Source organism: Microtus pennsylvanicus, chromosome 5 (assembly GCF_037038515.1).
Source record: "Microtus pennsylvanicus isolate mMicPen1 chromosome 5, mMicPen1.hap1, whole genome shotgun sequence".
Lineage (NCBI taxonomy): Eukaryota > Metazoa > Chordata > Mammalia > Rodentia > Cricetidae > Microtus > Microtus pennsylvanicus.
This window is the reverse complement of record NC_134583.1, coordinates 50,095,951-50,117,178: the sequence shown is the minus strand read 5'-3', so window position 1 is coordinate 50,117,178 and position 21,228 is coordinate 50,095,951. Positions and strand designations below refer to the sequence as shown.

At 47.8% G+C, this 21,228-nt stretch overlaps 2 protein-coding genes across 4 annotated transcripts in view; both read left to right on the top strand.

Moving 5' to 3' along the window:
* The window catches only part of Trim66 (tripartite motif containing 66), a 55,480-nt gene extending 50,338 nt beyond the window's left edge, over positions 1–5,142 (top strand). For all 3 annotated transcript variants that reach the window (XM_075971837.1, XM_075971838.1, XM_075971839.1), the window contains exon 20: positions 74–5,142. In XM_075971837.1, coding sequence (XP_075827952.1) covers positions 74–133 — 60 coding nt within the window. In that variant the 3' untranslated portion in view covers positions 134–5,142. The remainder of the gene's footprint in view (positions 1–73) is intronic.
* A 15,608-nt stretch (positions 5,143–20,750) lies between these two features.
* The window catches only part of Stk33 (serine/threonine kinase 33), a 168,379-nt gene continuing 167,901 nt past the window's right edge, over positions 20,751–21,228 (top strand). Inside the window, exon 1 of the mRNA XM_075974823.1 lies at positions 20,751–20,975. The gene's annotated coding sequence lies outside the window, so the exon portion shown is untranslated. The remainder of the gene's footprint in view (positions 20,976–21,228) is intronic.

Genomic DNA, 21,228 nt, shown 5'->3' with positions numbered 1-21,228 from the left:
CCCAATCCTGACCCTGGTCCCCTTCAGTTTAATAAATCCAAATTTGAGTATTCCAATTTTTCTTTTCTCTCAGGAGAATGAAAAGACAAAGAAAATGTCGTTTCGTCTGGCCAACAGCATCTCGCAGGTGTGAGAGCCGAAAGGAGGCGGGCATGCAGGTGGCCGACTTCCCACCTTCTCGCCCATCCCTCCCCACCCTTCAGCTTTTCCTCTCCAGAGTGTGGCTGTGAGATGAGCCTTGTTGAGCGTGTCACGCTCCCTTCACCATTTGCATCTCTAGCATTTATCCGGGAGCCATAGTGTATCCCCCATAAAGAAATTTCAGGAGAACAGGGAAGAGGGAGGCCTTCCTCATTCCATGCCTCTTGCGGCTCAGGAGGACCTGGCCGACTCCGCTCACCTCTCAGCAGCCAGGGCTCGGGAGCATCGCACTGTGTGTGTCTGAACTCCTGGTTTAGAAGCGGGTACACGAAAGGAGGCGAGGTTTGGATGTATGGCAGGTGTGTGACCCCTGTCCCAGCACAGCCAAAGACTGTCACTGTTTGCCTTTGTGTCCTGTTGGGACAGAGGCATCTGCCACCGGCAGAACAGTGGAGGCTTCTCGAGGCCTCAATTGGTGCCTATTTGGGTTCTAACGGTTTTCAGGGTATTTGCTTCCCATGCCCCCTTTCTGGAGTAGGAGTTAGGTGGTCACTGTGAAGTGCTATGTGTGGCTGGCACTCTCGCCTGAGTTAGGTGGCTGTGCAGAGACCAGATTTCACTCACACTCAGACGGTGCCAGCTTCAGAGTCTGTCCCTCTGTGTCCTGACTCTGGGCTCGTAGCACCTGAGAAGCTACCTTCTCAGAAGTGGTCACTGTGCATGTCAGCGGTTCTTCCTCAATCGCCTCTGTCCTACATCTGCATCTTGGGTTTTACCTGGGAGAAGTGAGGTGGCGTTGGCTGCTGGTACAGGTTCCCTAGCCAGAACAGACCACAGCCAGTGTGCTGTGCGGGGCCTCTTCTCCTGCCCAAGTTCTACTTCTCTACTTTCTCGCACAACCAAAGATCAGAACTGTGGCCTCGCTGCTCACAGTCCAGAAGCAGCCAACACATGGTCACCCTTTCTTGTCGGAGCCTGGAGAAGACCGTGGTGACGGATGGGACTCATTCCTGGGCTAAGGGCAGAGAAGGAAGATATTGAGAGGTGAGAAACTAGCATCCTTTCATGACCCTAGGTAACTCTAGAGTCACAGTTTTCACAGAATGCAGGAAGGCGTTCTTGAAGCCCTGGGAATAGAGCTGTGTACTGTAGATCCTCTGTAGATGGATCTCCACGGTGTAGGCAGAGTGTCTGAGAAGAAGCATCTGAGAAATCTACAGGGCCAGGCTTCTTCCTAGACAAGGGCTTGGTTGAGGAAGGACCTGTTGATTATATTGCTGGTGGAGATGGCATCTTAGTAGCCTGGTCCCAAGGCGCGGCATGGCTGATTTCAGGGGACTTTTAGGCTGTGACTTTGGTTTTGTGAAAGTTTAAGGAAGTGATTATTCATAAGGCTTTTTTATTTTTATTTATTTATTATTTTTGCTGGGAAGCAAGGTTCTTTTCACCAGAAAGCTTTTCTTCTCTCCCTGTCAGTCAACAAAAGCACTCAGTCCCTTCTGCACTTGACTGAGGGAAAGCTTCACTTCGAAGCCCCGCCCACTGCCTTGTCTTTCAGCAGCATGACAAGCTCTCTTCAGTAGATGGGCTTCCATTCCTGCTGTCTGGCTCCAGGCAGCTGAATCTTCTTCAGTTCGTTTCCAGTCAGGTAACCTTTGAACACAGGCTTTGTTCTTTATGTTCACAAGATCTTTGTTGGGCTCTTCTATTTCTCTTTGGATTTTGCATCTTTTTCTCTGATTGGCCTGGTGAGCTTCCTTCTTTTCATACGTCTCTAATTTCTGCTTTGGGGATCTTTCCTTTTGTGGCCCGTATTCCATACTTCACGGTGTTTGGCCCTGGAAAGCCACTGAACCTAACGGCCTTGACTGGATCAGCTGTAGACTGTGCCCATGACATGGAAATGCGTGGTTCAAAGCCTTGCTTTCCCTCTCCTGGTGCAGCTTGTCGCTTGTGTCCTGTCAGAACAAGGATCAGCTTCTGGGCCCAGAGATCTTGCAAATGTGGTCGGCAGGCCTCTGTTCTCTTTCTACTACAGAGCCCCTCTGTGCTGAGAGGCTCCTTCTGAGCCTGTGAACAGGGCAGATAGGAAAAAGGGATGACTTTTCCTTCAAGGAGGTGAGTCCCTGGCCCACCATTCCTTCCCTACACTGACTAGCCCATGGAATTTCCCCTGGAACCAAGTTTTTAAAGTCATCGTAAATTTTTTTTTGCATGCAAAAAAACCCACCAAAAACCAAAAACCAAAAACCAACCAAACAAACAAAACCAAAAAACAAACCCAAACCGGAAGTTTAAGGAAATTAAAACAAAACCAAACACTTGTTCACTAAGTGAGTTTTGCTCTTTGGCTCGTCAACATTTTCACTGGATCCTGCAGTGACTCATTCCCATGTGATCCCATGGTCAGATAAGCTCTCTGGTCCTGGGCAAAGTCACACAGTGGAAATGCAGCGAGTTCTGTTTGTTCCAGTGCAGTGTGCAGCCCTAGAAGACAAGAGTCTTCTTCCTGGCTGCGCTGAGAGACGCAGTAGTAGGATGACTTCAGTGGATGCACGGGGATTTTAGTACAAACGTTGGTACAGGAGGGACTTGAAAAACAACCTTTCACAGAGTATGGCCGGTTGATCCTCCTGGATTCAGTAACGGGTACCTGCCTGCTGTAGGGGCCTTGCTGAACGGCGGCCACCAGGCCCTCCTTGGACATCGCTTCATGGGTGACATTGTTGGAAATGCAGTGAGCATTGGCTTCCTGTCCCTAGTTTTGCTACAGGTCTTTGTATGCCTCTTACTATGCCGGCCCCTCTTTGTAGCTGTCTCTGCTCTGTTCCCACTTTTGCCACCCTGGTCACTATTAAACTTCTGAGTTGAGTCTTCGCTTCTGGGCCTCCTCTTCTCCAGCCCCATTCACTGCTGTGCAAGGTCTCTTCTCCATGACTGTGTCCCTCTCCCTTCTCCCAGACTTTCCTTCTTCTCCAGGATTTCCTCCTCTTCCCAGCGTGAACCCAGGGCCCATCACATAGGTTCCTATCAGCATCTTGGACTTTACTAACTCCCCAGCTTCTACGGTCTCCATTTTTTACGTCAACCTGCTTTCTCTTCCTTTTTGACTTCCAAGCATGGCGGACTCAGAACCACATCCTCAGTATTGATTGGGAATCCTTGAACTTGTATTGCTCTTCTTTCTGATGCACACCCTTTATCTTTGCTGTCAGTCAATGACTGAACTTACCATCTGCTTCCTTGAAGAGAGCTCCCGAGGCGAGGGCTTCCTGCCCGCCGCTCTTCTTCATGTTGACCAGTGCGTGTGTCCTGTCTCACTTCCTTCCTTGTACTTCTAGTTCTGTGTTCTCTGAGCCCCGATATGTCCTCCAAGACTCTGCTTTTTTCCCTCTGGGCTCTGCAGGCTCTCTCCTTTGCTTCCCTCTACACAGCCTACCAAAGTTATTTCAAGATTAAGATAAGAATGTCACATCTGTGTCATAGACCACTTTCCCTAGCCATCATTATTATTTTTAAAATAAACTGTTTGGCTGGACATGGTGACATACATCTTTAATCCCAGCACTTGGGAGGCAGAGACCGGAGGATGTCTGGGAGTTCAGCCTGGTCTACAGAGTGAGTGCCAGGCCAGCCAGAGCTACACAGTGAGACCCTGTCTCAAAACACAAACAACAAAAAGAATATTTTTCTTTGATTCTTCTTCATCTCCGGTCCTCTGTTGATTTTCACAAGAGGCACCAGTGACCACGCAGTTGCCAAATGCAATGAATGCTTCTCATTTTCCAGCTGTCTGGAGCCCTGCACAGCCCCTCCCTTGGCCCACTCTTCCCTTCGAGTGCCACGCCCTTCACTCCGTCTTTCAGGACAGTCCCGGTTGCTGCACCATCTTTATCTCAGCCACAAAGGCTAAGCTTGTTTGGGACCTAGATGGAGGGACGTGCCTGGCTGTCGCCATTTTCTCCTCTCCAGGGTCTGGGTAAGCAAGCAGAATCATAGCTGCCCCCAATTCCTCCTCTCTGGCTTTTAACCCCTTCTTCCTGGGTTTGCTTCTCCTCTGGCGAGCTCAGGAGCATCATGTGCACCTGCAGAGAGTTCTGCATCTGTGAGTCCTCCCCTCTGTTGCTCCCCGGAGAGCATAGAGAGACGGCCCATTTGTTAAGAGCCCCATTCGGTCAGCCTAAGAGACTGCTGGATTTTGCAGCATGCAATCTGCCATCTGGCTCAACTAAATTCCCACACGGATGGACAGCTCACTAGTATGATACTTATCAGTTGGAACCTGCCTCAGTCAGCAGGGAGCCGAGGATCATGGGAAGGCAAGCTTTCAGGCTTGATTCAGGGCTGCAGCCAGGAAGAGTCCTGGCAGGGTGGGGGTGTGTCATGATGACCTTCTGAGGGAGGGGAGACTGGGAACTGCCGTGGTTCCTCTAGCTCAGCTAGACCCCTCCCGAAGGTCTTTCTCGTCTGCGTTGACCATTCCCCTCCTCAGCCCCATCTGCTTACGTCAGATGCTACCAGAGCTTCAGATGGTAGCTGCTTTCTTGGAGGTACTGTAGAAGGACATCTGACTTGAGAGTCTTAGAACCTCAATTTTGGTATTGTAAATGAGGGGCAGTGTGACCTGGGCATCGCTCAGATTCTGCAGCTCGAAAGTTGACAACTATGGAGCCCAGGCCACAGAGGAGCTCTGGTGTGGGGACCCAGCTAGAGAAGTCCCGACCAACAGGGCGACGGCTCTACCTGCCGAACCGCACTGCTTTGAAGGAAGTCTTCACTGGAGGTGCTGCTTCTTGTGCCGCATGCCCAGACCTCGGGCTGCACACTTCGCCGGTGTCTGGACATGTTTCTCCTGTGTCTTTCCGAGACATGCTCAGTTGATCCAAAGGGGCTAGGGGCAGGCTAGGGGCAGAAGGAAGGAATTTAAGGGGAAGCATACTTGATTTTAAATGGACCCACACATTCAGAATCAAATAAAACATAGCACTTTCCTTTCCCAGCAATTCTGTCCTAGAGTGGTTTTTAGTGGAAATCGTTGAACCTGCTCCATCTCCTTTTGGATCCTGGATTCCAACTTCAGTAAGGGCATGAGCTAAAGAAGGCCTTCTCACTGTATGAGTGCAGCCTCCTCCTCAAAATGCAGGCAGCAGGCCCGACGTAGTTAGGGAAACACATTCATGAGAACCCACTTCTCATTGCCAGGCAAAGACACTTCAGGAAAGTACACCTATAATTCCAGCACAAGAAAAGCTGAGGCAGGAGGATTGCCCTTTTAGGTCGGGTTGGGCTACGTAGTGAGACCTTGTCTCAAAACAAACACTAAACCAAACACCTCCTCCAAAACCAAGCAATCCTCCAAGCTGAATAAATATGTAAACAGGAACAAGATGAAGCTTCTTGACACAGTGACGGTCCTCACTGCCTTCTCTGCTCACGCTGCACTAAGTGGCTAGCAGTTTGCTGGGGATAGTTTGTAGTGAATATCAAGATTCCTATTCAGTGGGCTGAACTCTCAACCTTTATGCTAGTTATTTTTTGTCAACTTGACACAAACTAGAGTCACTTGGGAAGAAGAACCTGAATTGCAGAATTTTCTCCATCAGATTGTCCTATGGACATGTCTGCGGGACGTTTTCTTGATTAAGGATTGAATTGGGAGGGGCCTAACCTATTGTGGGCAAGTGGTCCTGGGTTCTATGAGAAGGCAAGCTGAGCAAGCAGGTGGAACAAGCCAGCGTTCCTCCATGATTTCTACCTCTACCTTGAGCTCCTGCCCGCGCTCTGCTCAGTGATGGGCCGTGGGAGGGAAATGTAAGCCACGCGAACCCTTCCCTCCACACGCTGGTATCACAGCAACAGAAAGCCAATGGAGGCAGCTCCTTTCCTGCTTTGGTGGATTCCCCACCTAGGAATCATGGGTGGCACAGCCTGCCCTTCCCTGCAGAAACTCAGAGGGACTGGAAGGTGTCTCACTGGGCACAGTGCTGGCTGTGCAAGCACAAGGACCTGAGTTCGAATCCCAGAAGCCATGGAAACCTGGGCTTGGTGACCTGTTTGTGTTATCTCAGTGCTGAGAGTGGGTGGGGTAGATACAGGAGGATTCCTGGAGTTTACCGGCAGGCCAACCTTCCAGAACTTGTGAGCTCCAGGTTCACCTAGTGACCCTGTCACCAAAACAAAACATGGCGTGTAACTGAGAAAGACACCAGCTGTTGACCTGTCTGGTCTCCACACACCCACATCCACGTGAACACATCTAGATTCTCTCTCTCTCTCTCTCTCTCTCTCTCTCTCTCTCTCTCTCTCTCTCTCTCTCTCTCTCAGAGATGGGGAAGAGAGGGAAAGAATGAGCACAAAACACCTCAGAATCTTGATTTCCAAACATCTCTTCCATCTACTGGTCATGATTCAAGGAGTAAATGAGGATCTGGAAACGTGGCTCAGTGGTTCAGGGTTTGTGCTGCTTTTCCACGGGACTGAGTTCCAGTTCCCAGCACCCACCATTCTGCAGCTCGCAACCTCCTGAAACTCCAGCTCCAGGGTGGGGTGTAGCTATGGGAGGTGGGGTTTCCATGGCAACATCAGAGGATGAAGCACTGGGTGCTGGTGGCAGTGATGGTTCCGTCAGCAGACCAGCTCTATGCATGACTCCAGGAACTGTTCCTGGCCTGGACCGAGTACCGAGATGAACTCTGACCCTCCTGATCCGTGAGCCACCTAAGAAGTCTTAGTAAATCCACTTTCTGTTTAATTAGTAACCATTGGCTTCTGTGCCTTGAAACTAATCACCCTGCTGCAGAAGTCCTGAGAGTCTGGTAAGTCATGAACCCCCTCCTCTGAGCCCCAGACCTATCCACGCTATGACAGCTGGTCATGAACCCCTCCTCTGAGCCCCAGACCTATCCACGCCATGACAGCTGGTCATGAACCCCTCCTCTGAGCCCCAGACCTATCCACGCCATGACAGCTGGTCATGAACCCTCCTCTGAGCCCCAGACCTATCTATGCTATGACAGCTGGTCATGAACCCCTCCTCTGAGCCCCAGACCTATCTATGCTATGACAGCTGGTCATGAACCCCTCCTCTGAGCCCCAGACCTATCTATGCTATGACAGCTGGTCATGAACCCCTCCTCTGAGCCCCAGACCTATCCACGCCATGACAGCTGGTCATGAACCCTCCTCTGAGCCCCAGACCTATCTACGCCATGACAGCTGGTCATGAACCCCCTCCTCTGAGCCCCAGACCTATCCATGGTATGACAGCTGGTCATGAACCCACTCCTCTGAGCCCCAGACCTATCTACGCTATGACAACTGGTCATGAACCCCCTCCTCTGAGCCCCAGACCTATCTACGCTATGACAGCTGGTCATGAACCCCTCCTCTGAGCCCCAGACCTATCTACGCTATGACAACTGGTCATGAACCCCCTCCTCTGAGCCCCAGACCTATCTACGCTATGACAACTGGTCATGAACCCCCTCCTCTGAGCCCCAGACCTATCTATGCTATGACAGCTGGTCATGAACCCCCTCCTCTGAGCCCCAGACCTATCTACGCTATGACAGCTGGTCATGAACCCCTCCTCTGTGCCCCAGACCTATCTACGCTATAACAGCTGGTCATGAACCCCTCCTCTGAGCCCGAGACCTATCTACGCTATGACAGCTGGTCATGAACCCCTCCTCTGAGCCCCAGACCTATCCATGCTATGATAGCTGGCACTCACTTGGATGTCCCAGTGTCACCTGATGTCACCTGACATCAGCCCTCCCTTTTAACATACTTTCCCTCTGATGTTGTCATTGCAGCCAGGCAAGGGGGAGGAAGGTAGGAGTGTGGTATCAGGTGAGCCCAAAAATCTCATGCTCATGGGTTTTAATGCTCCAGGTGAGGCCTGTAGATCTCAGTCCTTCCTCTCCCAGCTGTGCAAGAGCCTGGCACTCTTTCTTTTCCTGTGCTGTTGCCTGTGTTTTGTCCTCATGTCACGGTTGGTGTTCTCTAGGTCCCCGGGACACTGAGCCTTTGCTTCCTGATACCATGGTTCCATGACTTCTAACTATCTCTCTTCCGCCCCAGCACACAGACCTCTACCTCCATGCCTGGTTTGGGGATGATTTATGTAATGAGCATAGTATTTAAGCAAGAGAGAACTTTTCAGAGACTATAAAAAGTCCCGAGAAACAATAAATAAAGATAGACAAGGGCCAGAGAGATGACCTGTGAGTGAGGTTGCTTATCCCAATTTCAGTCCTGGACTCATGGCAGAAAGAGCTGCTCCCAAAAGCTGTCCTCTGATCCACAAGCATGCTATGACAAGTATGGACCCCTCCACGGAATGAATGTAGTTAGAAATGGGAAACGTATGCCAGAGCGGTGACGCACGCCTGTAGTCCCAGAGTGGTGGTGCACACCTGTATTCCTGAGCGGTGGCACACGCCTGTATTCCCAGGGCGGTGGTGCACGCCCATTTTCCCAGAGCGGTGGCACACGCCCGTATTCCAGAGTGGTGGCATACGCCCATTTTCCCATAGTTGTGGCACACGCCTGTATTCCCAGCATCCAGGAAGCAAAGGCAGGAGGGGATTGAAGTCTAAAGCCAGTCTCAGTTTCAAGTGAATTACAAGATTATTTAAAGCTACATAGTAAGATCCTGTCTCTCTCAAAAAATTTTAAAAAGGCTTAATTAAATGTCTATAAGCCACACAATTACCTTAAACATATTGATTGTTAAGGTTGGGGTGGTAGAAAATGTCCTTAATCCTAACACCAGGGATGCAGAGACAGGTATATCTCTTGAGTTCAGGGTCAGCCTGGTCTACATAATGAGTGTCAGGACAGCCAGGGCTATGTAGAAAGATTCTGTATCAAAAATACAAAACCAAAACCAAAACCAAACCAAGAACAAACAAAATTAATTATTTTTTAACAAAATTAATTATTAAGAAACACAACCCTAGTGTAAACTGAATTACTTCTGACCAATTGAAACAAAATTTAAAAAACAAAATTTTAAAGTTTTGAAATAAAAACTAATTATTACTGGCTATGAGTACATTTTCATTTTTTTATGTTATAGAGCCTCTGGGAATAAGAACGGACAGCTTGTAACTGAACTATAGTGGCCACCTTCAATTGTAGCAGAGACTCCTTGCTAATTAATGTTACTATCCATCATCATCATCATCATCATCACCACCACCACTACTACAATCATCACCATTACCACCACCATCACCACCACCACCATCACCACCACTACCACAATCACCATCCCCATCATCATAACCACCACAACCATAAACATCATCACCACCATCATCCTCATCATTACCATCACTACCATCACCACCACTACCTCATCATCACCATACCACCATTACCAACACCATCACCACAACCATAACCACCGCCACCGCCATCATCATCTTAAACATTTTTTATGGAGGATCTCACTATGTAACCTTGGCTGGCACGGGACTCACTATGTAGACCAGGCTAGCCTGGAATTCATAGAGATCTGTCTGCCTCTGCCTCCTAAGTACGGGTATAAAAGGCATGCACCACCATTCCTGGCTATGTCTTCTTAATTTCAGCTATAACCTTCCCCTCAGATTCTCTACCACTATGACTGGATAGTATATTTTGAGTAAGTTTTAGCCAGTCAGTTATGAGCAGCCATGAGGGGTCCTCTCCAGGATGTGTTTCATGTGGACTTGCCTGTCCTTCAGGTCCTCCTCACCCATCCTAAGAACACTGTTACTCTCCTGACCACATGGCCTCGCTCATGCTCACCCTGAGACGTCTACACTAGGTCTGGACACCAAAGGCGTTCAGTCACTTTAGCACCGTGACACACAAAGTCTTGGCAGAAACGAATGTCACCCCTCCCTGTGTGCGTGTGTAAGACAACAGATTTCATACATATTTATTTACTTTTGAGGGACAGGGTTTCTCTGTGTAGCCCTGGCTGTCCTAAACCATCACTCTGTAGACCACGCTGGTCTCAAACTCAGAGACCCACCTGTTTCTGCCTCCCAAGCCCACCATGGCCCAGCATGATTTCCCATATTTTAATCTCAACAAAAAGTGAATTGACAACAAGCTAACATGGAGAGTCTCCCTCTGAGAGATAATCATAAGCAACAGCAGAACTCAGAGTGGCGCTCCGATGAGGACTGGGGCAGGATGAGGCGTGAAGTGGTACAGAAGGCTGAACAGCCATCTTTTAGTATATGCATTGCTGTTGAAGTGAGGAGAGGAACCCTGAAGAGCGTGTCTGAAAACTTTCTAGAAGGAGTGCAAGATCTGAGATGTAGAATATAACACACTGACTAAGAAGCATAAGAAACAGACAGGGTATCAAAATCGTAGAGCACAGAAGGCAAAAGGAACAGCTCTGACATATACCAGAAGGGAGACATGAACTTTTCAACATTCTAGCGTTTTCCCCCTTCCAAGAGCCTGGGTTTTCACTGCTTCACGACCTTTGGTTTAGATGCGTTTATGAGACTTGATCTGTCCCCGAAAGCACATGTGGAAGCCAGGTAGATCATCTGTGGGATGAAAATACTTGATTTCTGAGTTACTGTTTGTTTTCTCTTTCCCAGCGGAGGTATGAGAAAGTGCATATTGCTATAACACTGCCTAATGTTTGAGTAGTCTTCCTTTCTTTTTTATTTTTTGAGACAGGGTTTCTCTTTAGCTTTGAAGCCTGTCCTGGAACTAGTTCTTGTAGACCAGGCTGGTCTCAAACTCACAGAGATCCACCTGCCTCTGCCTCCTGAGTGCTAGGATTAAAGACATGTGCCACCACTGCCCAACTTTACATTAGTTTTTAAAACAGTTTTTACATTTTATTTTTTATTTTATGTGTATATGTGTTTTTCCTGCACTTATGTGTGTGCACTATCTGCATGCCTGGCATTCTCAGAGGTCAGGACAGGGCATCAGATCCCTTGGAACTGGAATCTGGAAGGTCATGGGATGTGGGAACTAAACTCCAGTCCTTTGCAAAACCAACAACTGCTCTTAACCACTAAGCCATCTCCTCAGTCTCAATATTGGTTTCTTTTTGTTGTGATGAATGCTGTGACCAATAGCAAGTTAAGGGAGAATTGATTTGGCTTATAGCTCCAGGGAATTAAGAGCCCATCATGGAGGGGGAGGCAGGCAGCAGGCAGTGGGAGCAGAAAGCTGAGAAATTCCATCTTCAACCACACAGAGAAGACAGAGCAAGCAAGTGGAACTGGAAAGTTATGAACTCCGAAGGCCTGTCCTCAGTGACATACTTCCTCCAGCAAGGCTGCACCTCCTGAAAAGTCCACAACCTCCCCAAACACCACCACCAACTGGGGACCAAGTGTTCAAACACATGTGCTATGGGGGACCCTGTTCATTCAAACTATCAGGTGGTTTTCTTTGCTCTATGTTCTACCTTTCCAAACAAGGCATTTATTACACTTTTATTGTGTGTGTGCGCATGCACGTTCATACAGGTGTCATATCTGTGAAGGTCAGAGGACAGCTTACAGGAATTGGTTCTCTCCTTCTATGTGGGTCCCAGCAGTTGAGCTCAGGGCTCAGACTTGGCAACAGGTGCTCAATGTGCTGAGCCGTTATCCAGTCCCTGCCTTCCTTCCTTTCTTTCTTTCTTTCTTTCTTTCTTTCTTTCTTTCTTTCTTTCTTTTTTTTCCTGGTTTTTCGAGACAGGGTTTCTCTGTGGTTTTGGAGCCTGTCCTGGAACTAGCTCTGTAGACCAGGCTGGTCTCGAACTCACAGAGATCCACCTGCCTCTGCCTCCCGAGTGCTGGGATTAAAGGCGTGTGCCACCATCGCCCGGCCAGTCCCTGCCTTTCAAAATCTTAACTGGTTGCCCAGAGTGGTCATCAAGATGTTTTTATTTTCAATTTCAATTTTTAATTTTCTTTTGGGAGGGAGGTTGCACAGTGTGTCGGGGAGGATATGGAAAGACTGGGAATTGAGTGGGATTGGAGTGCATAATGTGAAATTCCCAAGAATCAATAAAAAGTTGTGTTAAAAAATCTTTTTTTAAAATTTTATTTATTTATTAAAGGTGTTAAAAAATCCTAACTCATCTTTCAAAAACCAGCTCCTTTGTTACCCCTCCTGGAATCTCTCCTTGTTATATCAGAGAAAATCTCAATTTATCAGTCTCTCTTCCTTCCTTCCCTCCCTCTCTCCCTCCCTCATTCTGTCCGTCCGTCTGTTCCTCCCTCCTTCCCTACCTCGTGGATAACATGTAGATAAGCCCCCCATTCCCACCGAACACAAGAATGATAGACGTAGACAGGAAAGGTGCCAAATGCCTCACTATCACTGACCGCCGACTTCTTTTCCGATGCCCAGAGCCCTCCCCCACGGCTTCCCACACCATCCTCCTGCCTCAGCTCCAGCCTCCTCGGGGAGCTTTCCCACACTCTCAGGGAGACCCAAGCCGTCTCCCACCTTTTCCGGTTGCCGTTACACTCAGTACAGTCCATACTCACCCGTTTCCTTTAGCCATTCTCTTCTTGGGTCACCCTTCATGGGTGTAAGATCCCTTGAGAGCAGAAACCTTGCCTCGATTCTAGAAGAGTGCCTATAGTTGCTCAGCAAATATTTGAATAAATTAATGTGTAAACGCATAACTCCTGTCATCCAACTTTTGGTTGCACTGGGCACTCGAAGGTCTTGAGAAAAACCTGTTCAAGTCGCCATCATGAGTTAATGATAGTGCTGGGCTAGGACCCAGCCTCGTGACACAGGAGTTGTCTCTCCTTCCAAAATGTCTGAGACTGAAATCGTTCCTGAGCTTGGACAACACGGAAGTGCGACAAAGTTCGTAGCCCTGTTGCAGTGTGATGGCAGCCCCGTAGGTGGCGCCCACGGCGCTTTCTTCGCTCCTTGGGAAGGCAAGCAATGCTCATAGGGTATTTCTAGGGAGAAACTAATGAGAAGCAGGGCATCTGCATAGTCTTAAATTGGCTCTTTACAACTGTTTATTGGTTTCGAGGGACGAAAAATTACAGCGTGGATGAATCAGGTACCACCTTGACTGTGTGATCTTTACTGATGAGGACCAGGTGGACACACAGCATCCAGATGTGGTACCCTGAGGAAGATGTGGTGTTCCCTACACAGTCTTGCGGCTGAGAACAAATGATTTAAATCTTACCACAGACCACCAACAGGGAAACAAGAATGTATTAAACGAGGGCAGGAGACAGGGCTTGGATTCTTTTTTAAAAAACGTTTTATTTTTATTATTTTTAGTTGTGTGCATGTGTGTGTGTGTGTGTGTGCGTGTGTGTGTGTGTGTACACATGCTAGAGGGGGCTGGAGGCCTTGGATCTCTCTACAGTAACCGGCTGGGAATTGAACTCTGGTTCTCTGGAAGAGCAGAACATACTCTTAGCTACAGAGTTCTTTCTTTTATTCAAGTTATCCCTGTTGGAAAAATGTTTCAGCCAGTGGAGGATAGAGTTTTGTCAACTTGACACAAACTAGAGTCACCCAGAGAAAACGGACCCTGAGTTGAGGAACTGCCTCTATCAGATTGGCCTGAGTGCTGGGGTATTTTCTTGATTAATGATTGATGTGGGAGGGGTCTAGCCTACGGGGGATGTGATACCACCCCTGGGCATGTAGTCCTGGGTTGTATAAGAAGTCGAGCAGTGGAGAGCGAGATGGTAGCCAGCATTCCTCCGTAGTCTCTGTTTGGCACCGGCCCTGACTCTCCTCAGGGATGGGACCATGACAGGCTATTATGAACCAAATAAACCTTTCCTTCTCAAACTGGTTTTGGCTAGTGTTTATCACAGCAATAGAAAGCAAATTAATACATCAGCTAAATGCAATATCTGATTCCAGACTGGCCCTGTGATGGAGGAGGAAAATGACCCTAAAGGATGTTATTGGGTCAACTGATGGAAAAATGATTCTTTCCTCCATTGTCTTTGCACCGTGACCAACTGACAACAAATGCATTGATTCATCTTTAGGTTCTCTCTGACTGATCTGTGTGTCTGGCTTGTGCCAACATGACCCAGCCCTGACTACTATAGTTCTATAGTTAGTTGTGGATTTGAGAAGTGTGAATTCTCCAGTTTGCTGCCTCTACTTCCTTCTCTTCTTCCTTTTCTTTCTCCTCCTCCTTTTCTGTGCCCATTCTGGTCTCATTTCATTTTCATATGGACTTTAGGATCAGACACCAATTTCAGCAGAAAGAGACTAAAGATTTAGATAGCAGCACGTTGTCTTGTGGCCCTCCTCAGGGAGCATCACCATCTGACCTGCATATTGCCCCATCCCAGGACTCAGTGAGCACTAACCTGAATCTCATCACTTTAATCTGATAAAGAAGATTAGGCCAGACATTCAAAGCTGGTCAGAGAGGCAGAGTTTATGGACGGATATTTATTTCACTTTGAGCTGTGAGGAAAAGGTACCATCTGTTTATATACTATAAGTGGAAAGACTAATAGATGATGGAGGAGGGTCATCTGTCTATGTGTTACTTTCATTGGTTAATAAAGAAACTGCCTTGGCCCTTTGATAGGACAGAAAATTAGGTAGGCGGAGTAAACAGAACAGAATGCTGGGAAGAAGGCAATGAGGCATCTGCCTCAGGCAGATGCAATGGAGCCAGCCGCCAGGTCAGACACGCTGAATCTTTTCCTGTAAGCCACCTCCCCGTGGTGCTACACAGATTATTAGAAATGGGTTAATCAAGATGTGCGAGTTAGCCAATAAGAGGCTAGAAACTAATGGGCCAGGCAGTGTTTAAATGAATACAATTTGTGTGCTGTTATTTCGGGTGTAAAGCTAGCCACGCAGGAGCCGGGCGGGACAAAAAGCCTGCTCGCAGCTCCTTCTACACTCATATACACTTTTAAAACAATAACACAAATCAACCGGTTCTTGACTTAAGAAAACAGAAATCTATCTATCTCTATACTACCTGGATTTGTGTCAACTTGACACAAGCTGGAGTCATTGGAGAGGAAGGAGCCTCAGTTGAGGAAATGCCTCCATGAGATCCAGCTGTAAGGCATTCCCTCCCCATTCCCTCTCCCCACCCTCAGACAGAGTTTCACTGTGTTGCTTTGGAGCCTGTCCTGGAACTAGCTCTTGTAGACCAGGCTGGCCTCGAACTCACAGGGATTCACCTGCCTCTTCCTCCTGAGTGAAGGGATTAAAACAGTGCACCACCACTACCTGGCAGCTGCAAGGGGTTTTCTCAGTTAGTGATCGGTGTGGGAGGGGTCAGTTCATTGTGGGTGGGGCCATCCCTGATTTGGTGGTTCTGATCCTGTAAGAGAGCAGGCTGATTTGTTTGTCATAGCCAGAACCTGGAAACAACCTAAATGCCCCTCAATTGAAGAATGGATGAGGAAAATGTGGTACATATATACAATGGAGTACTACACAGCAGAAAAAAATAACGACATCTTGAATTTTGCAGGAAAATGGATGGAGCTAGAAAACACTATTTTGAGTGAGGTAACCCAGACCCAGAAAGACAATTATCACATGTACTCACCCATAGGTGGTTTTTAAACATAAAGAAAGTCAGCCTACAAACCACAATCCCAGAGAACTTAGACAACAATGCGGACACTAAGAGAGACTTACATAGATCTAATTTCCAGGGGAAGAAGAAAGTAGAAAAAGACAAGATCTCATGAGAAAATAGGGAGCATGGGGACCTTGGGGGAGGGTTGAAAGGGGGAGGTAAGAGGCAGGGAGGGGAGCAGAGAAAAATGTAGAGCTCAATAAATATCAATTATATATATATATAAAGCAGGCTGAGCAAGGCAGGGGAAGCAAGCCAATAAGCAGCACCCCTCCATGGCTTCTGCATCAGCTCCTGCCCCTGGGATCCTGCCCTATTTGAGTTTCTGTGCTGACTCCCGTTAATATGAATAGCAATGTGGAAGAGTAAACTGAGTAAACCCTTTGCTCCCAACTTGCTCTTTGGTCACGGTGTTTCACTGTAGCAATGGAAATCCTAACTAAGACACCACCCAGACGCTGGTACTTTTATCAACAGGTCAACAAAGGCTTGGAACAAGCTGTGCCAGTTGCTTCTATGCTTTTTTATGTCGACACGCTTCAATTCTCACTTCTCTCCCCTAAATGGCAGCAATTTGATACTCCATGGTACCTGACATTACCCTGGAGTGTTTAAATAAACAGCAAGTAGCATTTGCTGCCAGTGGTGACGTTAATAACTAGGGCAACAGGAGGAGAGCACACTGTGGTGTTGAGGTGAGTCCTGGAATAGAGCGAGGTCCTTGGCAGGGTCTGGAGTTTGTTGTGTTAATGGTCATGGTGTTGCAATGTTTCACCTCCCTGAGAATCAAGGACCTCAGCTCCGGGAACTAGCCACAATATTTAATGTGGCTGCCTCTAGCTACTTGAATATTCTGAAAAATGCTTTTGTCTGGCATAACATTAAGGGTTTCCTAAGAAGGTCCAGCGTCTCTGGATCTTTTATAGACATGAGAGTGTGTCATTTTCCCATGTAGCTTCACTGGTTTCGCTCTATAAATGTTAGTGACATTTGCACACTGGAAATGAATATTTGTCTATCAATCATCGATCCGCATATTAACCTATCCATTTACATTTTACCATACCCTATAAAGATACCCCTTTCCCTCCTCCCCATTACTAAATCAATAGTGGGTTTTGGTTGTTTTGTTTTTGTTTTTATATCTAGGGTAGACTCTCCAAGGCACTGAAACAAGCAAAAACCAGAGAGGTTATGTCCTTAATTCCTTGCTACTTCTAGTAAGGACAAAAAGAAAACTCACTATGTAATTGATGCTGGCCTTGAACTCCTGATGCTCCTGCCTCATCTTCCCAAGCACAGAAATTAGAAACCTGGGCCACCAGGCCCACCTGATTATACATTAACTTTTATCTGTTATTCAAAGTATTTTAGCAAAGCACTAAATACCCCCAGAATTGAACAAACAGAAAAAGTCAAAAGACTATATCACACACACACACACACACACACAAAATCACTTAGTTTTTCTATTTTCTTTTTCCTTTTTCTTTTGGTTTTTCGAGACAGGGTTTCTCTGTAGCTTTGGAGCCTGTCCTGGAACTCCCTTTGTAGACCAGGCTGGCCTCAAACTCACAGAGATCTGCCTGCCTCTGCCTCCCGAGTGCTGGGATTAAAGGCGTGTGCCACCAACGCCCGGTTTAGTTTTTCTATTTTCTAAGACAAATTTGGAGTTGTTTAGATTATGTTGTATTAAGATTTTTTTGAATGGGAATTTGTTTAAAAATTATGCAATCCAAAATTTAACTTTTTCTAATGAGATTTGGCTTTGGTTTCTGTTAGGTTTTACCACTGTAGATGGTGTTTGTTCTGGAAGACAAGGAAATAGGGTAAGGTGATAGACTGGGGGGTGGGGTGGGGGTGGAAATCCTTTAGAGAGGAGACCTGGCAGGGCTTTCAGAGGAGGTAGCAACTAGGCTGCCGTGGGGAACTATGGGAGCAGAACGTTAGAGGCAGACAAAACGGCAAGTGAAAATTGTTTGAAGTAATTTAAAACAAAAACCAGAGCAATAGACAATACAAAAATCAAATTTGGAATGAGGGAAACATGGAAGAGAATAAAAGAGAGTTGTGGTGTAGGCATGGGGCTGCTAAGTTTATTCAAGTTATGAAAACTGAGCTCAGATTTGAGCCCTATCTTCCTGGAAGCCTTGGTAAAAAGGAAATGAGATGACTCTCATGGTTTTCTCTTCATAGGGATAACGTATGCCTTCTCTTCCTAACAGAACTCAGGGTGTCTTTGCGGGGCACAGAGTAGTTGTATTAGTGTGGCAAGGGTTCTCTACCCAGAGTGGTTTCTTTGTTTTTTCAAGACAGGGTTTCTCTGTGTGACAGCCCTGGCTGTCCTGGAACTCCTTATGTAGACCAGGCTGGCCTTGATTTCACAGAGATCCACCTGCCTCTGCCTCCTAAGTGCTGGGATTAAAGATGTGCACCACCATGCCCAGCTTATATTGATTTTAAAATGTAGCTTGCAACTTATCCCATGACCCAAAAATCTCTTTCCTCCTTCCGCTCTTTCTCTCTTCCTCACTGTGTGTATCCGTGTGGTATGTGTGTGTATCCGTGTGGTGTGTGTGTGTATCCGTGTGGTGTGTATGTATCCGTGTGGTATGTGTGTGTATCCGTGTGGTGTGTGTGTGTATCCGTGTGGTGTGTGTGTATCCGTGTGGTATGTGTGTGTATCCGTGTGGTATGTGTGTGAATATGCAAAGGCGTGTCCATCTGTGCATGTGTTTGTGGAGACCAGAGATTGACTCAGTTTTTTTTTTTCTTTTTTGCTTTCTACCCTTTATTTTTGAGATCAGGTCTCTCTGGCCGTGAGCTTGTCATTTTCTCTAGGCTGACTGGCCAGTGAGTTTAGGGATCCACCTGTTCTGCATCCGGAACTGGGGTCACAGACACCTGCGGCTGCATCTGATCGAAGCCATTTCCTGGGTGTGGATATCAGCAACAAGGAGACAAAGAATAGGGGCTGGAGAGATGCTCTTCCAGAGAACCGAGTTCAGTTTCCGGCCTCCACATGGGGTGACTCATAGCTGCCGAGGAATCTGACAGTACTCTCTTCGTACCTTCGTGCATGCCCCCACACAGACACCTGTGTGTGTTTAGGCCGGAAGGCCGGAAGTCAGCCTCAGGTGTTGTTCCTAGGAACCGTCTACCTTGCTTTATGGCTAGGGTTCCTCACTGCTCCCTGGCCGGCCTGAAACTTATCGATTAGTCCCCAATAGATGTCCAAAAAGCGCCAGGGAGTCTCCTGTCTCTACCTCCTTGGAGCTGGATTATAGGCACTTTCCCCCATGCCGTTTTCTTTTAAATTTATTTTAATTTTTTTTACTTGGGTTCTGGGACTCAAACTCAAGCACTCACGCTTGGACAGTAAGTATCCCACCCCTGACCTGTCTCCCCGGATGACAAACAGTGCTTTTTGATGGGCTGACCTAACTCTGTAGGAAACCTAGCCCACAGGTTCCCAACCAGTGTTAGGGAAACAAAATGAAAACCACACAAAAACTGGGATCTATTAAACCAGAGTCTCTGAGCGTATAGTTTGTGATCTACGTTTAAACTGGGATCTATTAAACCAGAATCTCCGAGTGTATAGTTTGTGAATCTACGTTTAAACACAAAACAAAGCAAAACAAAAGCAACTCCCTTCGATGCCTCTGACGCTTTTCACGGTTAGGAGTCCCCGACACAGGCTGGAGAACGATAGATCTTCCTACCAGCATTTTCCCTTACCCAGGCCCTGGAGCGGAAAGGGCCTTCTAGTGGTTTATTTAAGGTACAGCCATACACATCACAGCTCAGTGAAGCAGATGGTAGAGCTTATCCCCTTTCCTGGATATTGTGGTAGAACACTCGTGCGTTCTTACGCTTGGATGGACATAGGGGCAAGGCGAACACACAGAGCAAACTCCTCACGTCTCTTCCAGGCACGTTAGATAATAGTTCTGTAATTTTCCAGAACATTTCTTGGCTAAGATTCCAAAGTTTTATAATATAGTATATGATGGGGGAGTATCTGCGCTTGAAAAATGGTTTTCAAAACGAAGTTACTAAGTAACTCACGATCATTTGAGCGGGGTTTTTTTCTCTATGGAGGGAGAAGGGTGAACTAAGTAGTTGCCAAATGTACACCTGTAAGCAATAAAATTAATTGCTCTGATGTACTGTTACTGGCTATCAATCACCTTAATTTTAGAAGACATCTGCCTTGAATAATTATGCTAGTCCAAGTAGAGTTGAATTTCTTCCCGGCAGCTGCGGGAGAGCAGGACCCCGCCCACTGAAGCCATTCCTAGTCGGTGTCAATAGAAATTAGCATACAGCTGAAGCCAGCTTTTCAAGTCTCCAGGGCTTGCTACGTTGAGACGGTCCCACAGAGATTGGGACAAATCAAATCTAGAGATGCGTTATTTGACTCATCACGGGCGGCTTCAGGCTTTCTTTGAACACACACACCCGCCTCTCAGCGGTGACTTTGGGACCCGGTTCAGGTCGTTTTAAGGTTCACTGGGAGCGCGAGCCTGCAGCACTAGCTCGGGCTGCCTGCACTTTGACTATGTCTGGACATCCCGTCACGATGACGACAGTGCTGTTAAAATGTGTTTTACTTAACACTGCGTTGCTCTGTGCTCATGGCAGGCTTCCCTGCTCGGTTCCCGGGGTGCAGCCGGTGGGGACCCGGCTCGGGGCGCCGTTGCACGGCTCGCGCGCCCCTCCCAGGCTCCACGCACGCGGAAAGCGGGGGCTTTGTACTTTGTCCCGGTGAGGACCCCGTCCACCTCCCGGGTCGGCTCAGCGGCCTGAGAAAAGTTAAGCTTAAGCTTCTTTAGGTGTGGAGTTTGGGGCGGGGCGACCACCCGCGTGGAGTGCGCTTCTCCGTTTGGGGCAGCCTGCCCGCGGTGAGTGGCCCCCGGGTCGCCTCACAGGGCGCGGCCACGCTGCCCTGAGGAAAAGGGTGGGCTCGGGAGGGTTAGGCTGCGGAGCGCCGTTGCTATGGCAACCGCGGGCAAACCGGCCTCAGGGCCTCCAGCTGCGGGTCTGCCTGCCAGGCAGCCAGCGCTGAAGGACCTGGCGATGACCACGGACCCTTCAGGAGTCCCCAGGGGCCTAAGCAGTTGGCACTTCATTTCCCCCGGTCTGGTGTTTGGGTGGCAACTGGCTGCTTGGGTCCATCCACACCTCCTCACCTCCATCCCACTTTCACTACAGGAAACATTTTTGAAAGTTTAATGTGATCTCACTAAGGGTAAGTGTGTGTGGGGGAAAACGCCCTAAAAAGCTGTGGAGTTGTAAGGGGTTGATTTCTTTTGAATTTCCTAAGAGCCTGACACCCAGCAGGACCTCATGTTGTAACGGGTTCTTGGGGCACACTTCCTGCACATAGCGGATGCTCAGAAGGTAGGGTGATATTAAGAGCTGTCTCCTGCTGATTCTGAGGCTAGGGAATTTCAGCCTGCTGCCTCAGTTTCCTAAATGCACCTTAGATTTCTCCCACAGTG